Source organism: Clytia hemisphaerica, unplaced genomic scaffold, assembly GCF_902728285.1.
Source record: "Clytia hemisphaerica strain Z4C2 unplaced genomic scaffold, Clytia hemisphaerica genome assembly, whole genome shotgun sequence".
In the NCBI taxonomy this organism is placed as follows: domain Eukaryota; kingdom Metazoa; phylum Cnidaria; class Hydrozoa; order Leptothecata; family Clytiidae; genus Clytia; species Clytia hemisphaerica.
Genome location: NW_027103553.1, coordinates 668,419 through 678,234, shown reverse-complemented (window position 1 = coordinate 678,234; position 9,816 = coordinate 668,419). Strand labels below are relative to the sequence as shown.

Below are 9,816 nucleotides of genomic sequence, written 5' to 3'. Positions count from 1 at the left end.
TCGTTTTGTATAACGATTATATAATCTACAAATTGAAGTATCTTCTGTTATGAAGAAATATTGTCGTTCAATTTTGAAATAAGAATTATCCAAAATAAATCATTCTTTGCATCTTGCAAATGATTTTACAGAATAAAGGATGCCGAATTTAAAGGATTTAGACGGTGACTTGCACAGAAGAAATCAGACTCAACATTCTATCAATGATTACCATAATCTCCAAACGGGGGTGGGATAGTAAGGTTAATGTTTTATTTCTTGGTTGAATTTGAATACAGTTGACTCTCTCTCTCTCGATATTGAAGGGACCAAGAATTTTCTTCGAATTAAAGAAAGATTCCGAATTAAAAAAATATTTGTAAATTCTACCGGGTGTGCCACAAAAAAGTTTCTCTCTTTGAAACTGATTTTCTCGAAATTCAAAAATTTTAAAAGAAGCATTCCTATTTCATTGGAGAAAGAAGAAAGATAGACTTAAATCTTTATGGGTCATTTATTAAATTCGATTCATTAGATCAAAAGTTATGCTCAATTGAATAAATAAGTTACTTTCGGAAAGTGCTCAAAAACGTTGAAAATCGACCCCGGTAGCTAAGGGGGCAGTTTGAATTAAAGAACGATTTAAATGGCAGAGGTTCGAATTTGAGAAGGTTGGCTGTATTTATCAATTTCATTTTCATTTTCAGTTTAAAAAATTTAGAATCAAAATAACAGACCAAGATAAAACAATCCATAAAAAAATGGAAGTCAGTAAAATGACCAACATTTTCATCATACTATCTTTAATGATAGTGTTAACCACAGCGGAACCAGAACAATGGTTTATACCCGTCCTACTACCAAAGGATAATATCTGCGTACAAAAAGCTATTCAGTTAGCTTTCAAAGACATTGGCAATGGAACAATTTACGGCAAAGATGGGAAACGAAATTATACACTCAACCCTGAGTTTCATTCTCTAGGAAGAGATATTGGTAAAGTAGTCGAAGTGACCAATCAGATTCATTCTTTCTCAGTCACTAAACAACATCTCTCACCTATACCTAATATCAAGAGAGTTACTATCGGGCCACCATATCCGGACCAAACAGCTTTGTACGGAGAATTCGCTCAGTTACTTCCAACCATTCAGGTGGCCTATAATGAAATTCCAGAACCCCACGAGGAGTCAATTTCTTTGAGAGTTCAAACACCGCCTTCAATCGCTGGCCTCATCCGTACTAGTCGGAAATTTTTGGAAGCTATGAATTGGAATAAAGTAGTGCTTGTTTACGACTTCTCAAACTCAAGATATAGACATGCTGTTAATACCTTAGAAGAGCATATCACACAGGTCCATCAAAATAAGAGTATTAAAGTTGTCTACAAGGCTAGAATTCGAAGTGAGGCTACTGATATTCGAGTCAAGTCTCTTTTAACGCTTCCACATCTTGATGCCAGGATCGTGTTTTTAATGGTTAGTGTACCAGGTGCTAGACGAGTGTTTTGTCAAGCCTTTCATTTGGAACTTTATAAGTCAAGTTTCACATGGATTTTGTTTGAAAAACTACCAAATGGTTGGGCGTCGGAGGAATATGATCCAATTGATGAAGAAACAGGAGAACGCAAACGTGAAATCGATTGTACAGAAGAAGAAATCCTCTCTGTCACACGTGACTATATTTATATTGTGCGTGGAGGTTTGAGACGAGATGATACTGTAACAGCCAATGGGAAACCAGCTTCCGAATTTCCACAACATTTTAAAAATTATGTTCAAGATCCAATATTGACGTGTGGAGATGAGATTTATTACGCATACGACTCTGTTTGGCTGAGTAAAATTTTACTTCAAAACGCTATCTCGTATACAGTTCAAGATTTTCAAGGACGAACATTCACATTTGAAGATGGGTTTTTATACGCACGTGGTTTCATATTCATTAAGAAGTTTACCACTGATGGTTTTGATGAATTGAAAATGGAAGGTTTGACTGGTCTGCTATCGTTCAAATATGAAACGTTGTTTAATAGAAGAGTTCGAAAAGGATTACAATCTTTGTTTCACCACACACATGGTCAAGCACCGACTTGGATTGGTAATTTTGATAACATTAATCAATCATTGAATTTGGTACCCAACGCTATTGAAATTTTATTCGGTAATGAAGGAATCCCATCTGATAAAGCAAGATACTTTTACATTGAGTATAAATTTCCTGAAGGTTACGTCATTGCAATATGGACTTTGGCAATTCTTGGAATCCTTCTCATAATATGTCTAGCTTTCATGGTTTCTGTTTGCCATCCAAAAAATGCTGATCAGGTCCACCAGACGGGGCTTCACTGGACCGACCTGATTATTCTATTCGGTTGTATTATCTGTTTTATATCCTTAATCGTGTACGGCCTTGATACAAGATTTTTAACACGTGATCAATACAAAAATGGTTGCTATGGTTTCCTTTCGACATTGTCATTTGGTTTTTCATTGACCTTTGGAGCACTTTTCGCAAAGATTTGGTGGAAATATAAATCGTTTAATGCACCCTCTGTTCAAAATGGAAAACGTGAGGTAAGAAATGATATTCTCAAATGATTTCGTACTGTTTTTAAAACGAGTCTGTCTTTGAACATATTTAAAGTGTGTCCTAAAAAAAGTGGTAGAATTTTTATATGAATTAATACCCAAATTTTAAGACTTGTATACTTATCATTTCAATCCCAAAAACCTATTCAATCTTCTTGGAAATCGAATATCTATTGATCGAACGAAAATTGTAATTGTAATCTTTTTTCAATTATTCTAAACCCAGTTTAGATAATGCGTTTTGAAGATTTTACTTCACATAAATATTTTTTCGCTTTTTTGGTACACACTGTATATTGCTTTAAGTTTTTACAGTTACTAGATCGGAAGTATTGCTATAAATCAAGAACACTTGAATGAAGGTCGCTTTCAGGAATCTCTGTTTGAACTCTTGGAACTCCAACCAAAATACCCCATTTCTGGCAAAAGCAACTTTTCCAAGTTGGCACGTAAAAATTAGGAGTCGTTTATAACCCGTGTAATACAGTAGTATAATAAAGGTGTTTTACGCGAATAAGTTTTTATCTTTATGTGTGCTATTTTCATCATTTATACTTCTTCTTTTTCAGTTTTCTGAATGGTTCATGTTCATCTTGATATCATTTTTCGTTCTCGTTGACGTCATTGTTATCTCGAGTTGGGCGAAGGCTTCACCCTTCACATATATCGTATCCAACCCAACTAACCGATCACTGACTTTTGGTACAGCTATTGAAGAAATTGTCAAATGCGATGGCCAATATCAAGCCCAATTCACAATTGGGTTATTCTGTTATAAAGGTGTTTTATTGGTTTTTGGTGTATTTCTTGCATGGCAGACAGCCAATCGTCTTCACAAGAAATCATCACGATCAAAGAGTGATTCAATGGCTATTTTCAATACAGGTGAGTGTGGTATTGTTGTCAACTAAATACAGTTGACGGTCTCTAATTCGATTTTCAAGAGGAATCGGAGTTTCTTGTTAACGGTGATCTCAATATTATCGAATAATGGAGCGTATCCAACAGTAGAACGTCGAATTAGAGAGCTCCAACTGAACGCCAATCCACTTCACTTTATTGCCACAAGGATTGCCCCCGTGTCACTTCCTCACTTGAAAATTTGGCAAAAATTTCGTCTCCGGTGGAAAAAATACCCTACAACTGGGAAATTGACTTTGATTTCACCCTCATTTAAAATTCAATAGAAAAACTGCACTCCAAAACCATCCCCGCTGGATTTTTAGAGCTGGGAACAATGGAATTTCGATCCTAACTAAGAGAAAGAATTTCACCAGGGCTGTGAGACAGAGAACTCCTGATTATCTCGAAAGGATCAATGCCAAGAAATTTAGGACAGATACTTCATGGAATATGAAAATAAGTGGCAAAAATGTTAAATTGGTTAAATTTGTAAATTTATATTTTGTATTTATTTAGCATTGGTGTCTATTGTTGGTGTAGTATGTGTATCATTATTGGAAGACACAGCTCATCGACATGCATTGTATGTCATCCTGGCTATCTGTGTCATCTTGTGTACTGGAAGTATTGCAGCTGTTGTATTTGCACCAAAGGTAAGGTGTCTACTTTTTTTTGCAGTCCCAGCCACTGATTAAGGAGTTTTAAGTCTCCCAAACGTTGTTTAATGAAACCCTCAGTGGTCTGTTTGTGTAATAACGTGATTTGGTCTTTTTTGTCTCGATGACCTGATCTATGATTTCAAAAAGCGTGATATTTGTTTAGTAAAATAATTATTTTGTCGCAATTGTATGATCAGGTACTCCGCTGGGGGCCTGTTAAGTTTAAATTCGTCCATGAAGTTGAAGTAGTTTTAACTTTTGGTGCTGACTTAATATTATACTGACACCCTTACAGAAGAACACAAAAATGAGGTTCAGTGCTCAATGAAACTTGACTTGACTAACATACTTTCCAAACTCTATTTAATACCTGGAAACGAGTAGGCAATGAGTCGTACATCTGATGAAGAGTTGTGAGAGCAACGGATAAAGCAGCTTGTTTAGAATCCACAGGAGATCGGTACCTACTTTAATCGGATTAACTTTCGCGAGATTAAATTTCGCGATTTCGCGAATTTTTGTCATTTTCGCGAAATGAAAACTCGCGAAAACGCGTTTATTAAAAAATCCAACACAAAATTCGTATTTTCGGTGGAAAAACCAGTCTCCATTTGTGGCAAAAAATGGCCATTTTTCAATTGTTTTCAGGCTTATTCGCGAAATTAAATCCACGCAAAATTTTTCAAAACTCTGACTCGCGAAATTAAATCCAGAAAATTTCGCGATTTGCTTCGCTCGCGAATTTAATCTCGCGAAAATTTAATCCAATTAAAGTAGTTTGAACTTAAACGTTAAAAGATTTTTACTATGCATTAAAATACAAGGAATAATTCGGTTTTGGTGTCGTAATTGCTGCCATAAAATACGATTTCGGATTAGTACGCCGCTGCAAATACCGATTTTTTGGTTGCTACCATATTATTACGTCAGAAGAATTGTAGTTGTTAGGAAGATTTTAGTTTTCATTCTCTTTCCTACCTATGGTTTCCGGATGAATTGATGTTCTACAAACTGTTGCTGTTCACAAATATTTGTGTTTTTATAAGAACATCAAAAATTTTTGTAAGGCTTTGGATGTTCTTATCCTATTGAGTTTGAAGCCAAAAAATTGTTCTTATTTTCACCATCTTGTGAGTATTTTTGTGCAATTTCCTAAAGAGTTTGGTGTTTTAGAGACCACAAAGCTTTCTCAACTTGTTCTTAAGATTTTGACCATCAAGGCCTTATGTTCTTAAAAAAAAACTTGTCAACCTGTATTTTGTTTTTCATCTTTTTCACAAGTTCTCAAAACTCATCAATCAAAGCAGACAAGGTTATTTGACAAGGTCGAATACATTAATTAGTACCACACAACTTGGCATACTATCAATTTGTCATTACATAATAAAGGTTTTAGCTCTCTTAACAATGATGGGGGCACTCACCAGGACATCAAAACCATAGGAGGCATTCAAGAAAATAAATTTGGAGTAAAAGATGAAAGAACCGAGCTATTTCACCTATAATTGTAACGAAACAAATTTTCGAGTATTCGCGTCAGCAATCTTTGAGTTTTGTGATTTTTTCTCTGCTATAAGACGATCTAAAATTTTATTTTGATTTTTTGAAATCATTTTGATAATTTCACAGTGATCAAGTTTTAAGTCAACCACAGCTCAAAAGCTTTCAAACTTAATGACAAGAAATGAAATAGCTTTAAGACCGACAATCCTCCCCCTATTTTTCTCAAATTGACTTCCTCCAAGTTAATGGCCTTCGAGTATGAACACAATATCAATTCTGTCGATTCATAAATTGTTGTTGAAAAAAAATATTTTAATCATGACACACAGGGAGTTATTCTTATTTTTAAAACAGAATAACAAATCAATCGATCAATAAATACAAGAAATGTGCAGCATCAGCAAACAGAATCATAAACTCTCTGTAGAAAACTTTTAAAGGAAATTTCACTTTTTTCATTTCAGTCTCAAATCTCCATTAAATTCCGAGCAAAGTAAAAAAGCGGGCCAATTTTCCATCGGAGAGATAGTTGAGTGTAGCATTATCTAGATTGTCTTGAAACTTATCTCTGATGATATCTCTTTTTCTCCCTTTTTATAGATCAGCCATATCTTGTACCCGTTTGGTTCAGACAGTTCATCACAAGGAAGCACAGACCAAGAAAACAACAAAACAAGTTTCACAAAATTCACCTTAGAATTACGTCGACGTGTCACTGGGAAAAACGGCGCAACAAAATTCCCGTCAGTATCGTCAGTCGCTACGTCACAGATTTCCATTTCAACGGCAACTTCGTCAATTGATTCTCGCAAAAATATGATTCCCGGTGAATACAGTACAAGTGCTGACAAAGACCGACAAGGTTCGTTCCTCACCGAGACATCTTCGCAACCTTGTAGTTTAGTATCTTACAACCCGACCTTTTCGTCTCCGCACGGATCTGAAACGATACTAGAGGTACCAGGTGGAGAAGAGGATATCATCGCAACTCATCCGACACCAAAGGAAGGGAGCAGTATATGCAGTGATGATATCAAACTACAAAATGAAGATATGCCACAAATGTCGTATAGAAATCAAGGCTTTATGGATGATGGAGAACAGGATAATGAAAGTTTGCCACAAATTTCTTATCAAAACAAGGGCTTTACGGACGACGAAGAACAGGTGAATGGAGATGTAGGGGTCAATGAGGAAATGGCTTGATTTCGTTGATAATGTAGAGACCCTATACGCGTGTATAGTTTTAGCGGTGGTACATTTATCTGAAAAATGAGAAGGTGTTTAAGTGCATTGTGTTATCGATGTTGTCGAATGTACGAGAGCGATATTTGCAAATCGTGTTGGCTTGTACATGATTTAATCTTTACTTACCACTCCTAGTACCTGTTAATTGGACTACTGAATTGATTTCATTACCTCAACGAACTGATTAGATTTATAATGCAGCAGTTGTGATATAACCTAGTAAATAATAGATAAGCCAAGAACAATCTAAGAATGGGCTCTTCCAGAAAAAAACCGTTCATGGGGGGTGGAGGATGATCAGTCCAGGGGTATTTAAAAAATACCAAAAAATTGCAATGTCCAGGGGGTAAATTCCAATGTCCAGGGGTAATTTTTTGTGTCCACAGGGTTGATTTGATGTTTGTCCAGGGGGTTAAAAATCAAAATGTCCAGGGGTAATTCATGAAAAAAATAATATATCCTCCACCCACCATGAACGGATTTTTTCTGGAAGAGCCCAATGGGAGATTTTTCAAGAACTTAAGTGAAATCGAGGAATATGGCCCATTTGTGTTGGACTACAAGAACAACATATCTCTCAAAAATGAAAATTTGAATTGTCCGATAATAACAGTAGTACAATAATGAACTTTAATCGCGTTTTTAATTAACATATATTTATTTGTGTATATAGATGCTGGAGTTGAAAGTTTGGTCATTTAACCTGGTGTACTTGTGTCTTGAGAATTCTTATTATTGTGCTTTTTTCACGTTATTACAAGACACGCCTACTGGAGCTTTTTCACTTGGAAAACTTTTTGAAAAATATTTTCATCTTAATTGATAAATGCACTCGTTTATTTTTGCTATTGATAAGGTCATTTATGAAAAGCAGATTTGCTGAAGAAAATTTCGGGTATTTCTTGCCTTGTACCCTTATTTTCTTGATTATTAATGGGATTAATATGTGGTATCTTGTTTTAGATCTATGCAAATTGTTGATATTATGCTACAAATAGGGTGTAGAATTGACAAAATTTGCCTCTCAAATCTCCTGAAGTTTTCGAGTTAATCGATTTCTAGATAATGACACTATTCTCTAACTCGGCCGCCAGTCTATTTTTATTTTTTCGGAGGGAAATACACAAAAGTTGTTTATTCGTTCATTCGCCACAATTTAATACAAAAGGAAGTCGTTAAAACATACCAAACCTGATAATTATGTAAATCAATAAGAAAATAATAAACAACTCACAAAGAAAATGACCCGTTCTTTAAAGGGACATAAAAGTAGTAAAATGTAAACATTGCGCGAACCACGTGTCGTTAAAGAGAACAATTAAAATCACGTGTCCAAAACAAACTTGTAAAACAATTGAACAATAAAAATTAGCCATATTTGGTTTGATTTTTTATTTTGACATGTGACATTTGTTTTGATTTTGTATCCGCTGCATACAGTTTGTTTACAAATTTCGCAAGTACTGTTATGTCCCTTTAATTAGACCCATAACTTTCCTTCTTTTTACATATTTTTCATACAATAAAAACGTTGAAAATAGACCTTTTGATAAATTACGTCACGAACATCACTTGCCTCGTATTCAAACAATTACCATGGTGATTATGTCTCTTAAGACATTAAATGATTCTTTTATGAATATGAAGTAATTTTAATAAAGTCCGCTGGGAGTTAATCACCATGGCAATAATTTCAAAACGAGGCAAGTGATGTTCGTGACGTAATTTAAAAAAGGGTCTATTTTTCCTTGGAAACTTCCCAACTTGATTTCTTCAAAAAGAATCTTAATTTTTTGGCCAACCCTCTCCACCCCAAAAAAGAATCATCTTCTTAGACCTTCTTTCCATAACTTTTGATTACAAAAGTATGAATTCGTGGCTCAAAACTTTAGGTTGGTAACAGTGGTGGACAGTTAATACACGCTACTCACGAGACTCAATTTTTATCTAAACCTAATAAAAACACCCCTGTCTCACAGCCCCGGTGAAAATTTTTCCCACAACAGGGGTAAAAATTTCTATTGAAATCTCAATGGGGATTAAAAATATATTGTTCCAAGGTTGAAAAAACGAGTGGCGATGGTTTTGGAGTGCAATTTTCAATCATTGAATTTCGTATGGAGATGAAATCAAAGTCAATTTTTCGGTGGGTCTGAAATCTCAGGGTATCTTTCCCAGCCGGGACGAAATCTTTGCCAAATTTTCCAGTGGAGCTGGGACCCCAGCGGGTCTCTGACACAGGGGTGTTATAATACTGAAACTTATCCCAACTAAAGCGAATATAGTAAGCTTACCAAGAAAAATTGTTTAAGAACATTTTAAGCCTGGAAATAATGAAATAATAATTACAGCAGAAAATTAAACAAGATTTTAACTGGTTCTCATATGTACACGTTCTTTTTTTATAAGAACATCCAAAATTTTTGAAGCCTTTCTTGACTTTTTGAGCTTTAAGCCTAAACATGTTCTTAATTTCACCATTTTGTGAGCATTTTTGTCATTTCTTAAGAAATTCGGAAATTGGCCATTTTAGAGTTTGTGAAGCATTAAAATGTTCTTAACTTATTGTTCTTAACATTTTGGCCATCGAAGCCTTATGTTCTTACATAGTTTGTTCTTATAAAAAAACGTGTAATTTTTAACCGTACGCAAAAAAAAACTTACTTTGATGCTAGTTTTCTCATGCGCCCGGCATTTTGTTTCTGGATCAGGTTTTCAATTAATCAGGATTATTCATACTAGTTCAGTGTCTTGCCATTATCCAGTTATGACAATTTCTTATCGATATTTTATATCTTTTACCTAAAATTAAAAAAACAAGCAACATGCTGAATGGACCTACCTGATGATGAAAGTTAGATAGCAATGCGAAAAGAAAAATGAAAAAAATCAGTCAGAAAATGTAGCGTTTAGCGAAAATACACAACGCAATA

The 9,816-nt window shown here is 34.8% G+C and overlaps 1 protein-coding gene across 1 annotated transcript; it reads left to right on the top strand.

The window, feature by feature from the left end:
- The first annotated feature begins 690 nt into the window (after window positions 1-690).
- On the top strand, window positions 691-7,120 carry LOC136800376 (gamma-aminobutyric acid type B receptor subunit 2-like). Its single transcript, XM_067057015.1, has 4 exons — window positions 691-2,555; window positions 3,140-3,455; window positions 3,990-4,126; window positions 6,236-7,120. Exons 1-4 carry the CDS (start codon window positions 741-743, stop codon window positions 6,839-6,841), a joined length of 2,874 nt encoding a protein of 957 aa, XP_066913116.1. The 5' UTR covers window positions 691-740; the 3' UTR covers window positions 6,842-7,120.
- Window positions 7,121-9,816: the final 2,696 nt, after the last annotated feature.

Excerpts from the sequence above, each read along its gene's own strand:
- LOC136800376 (XM_067057015.1), top strand. The coding sequence starts at position 741 with ATGGAAGTCAGTAAAATGACCAACATTTTCATCATACTATCTTTAATG. Across the intron at positions 3,456-3,989 it reads AATGGCTATTTTCAATACAG|CATTGGTGTCTATTGTTGGT; the intron begins GTGAGTGTGGTA and ends GTATTTATTTAG. Across the intron at positions 4,127-6,235 it reads CTGTTGTATTTGCACCAAAG|ATCAGCCATATCTTGTACCC; the intron begins GTAAGGTGTCTA and ends CCCTTTTTATAG.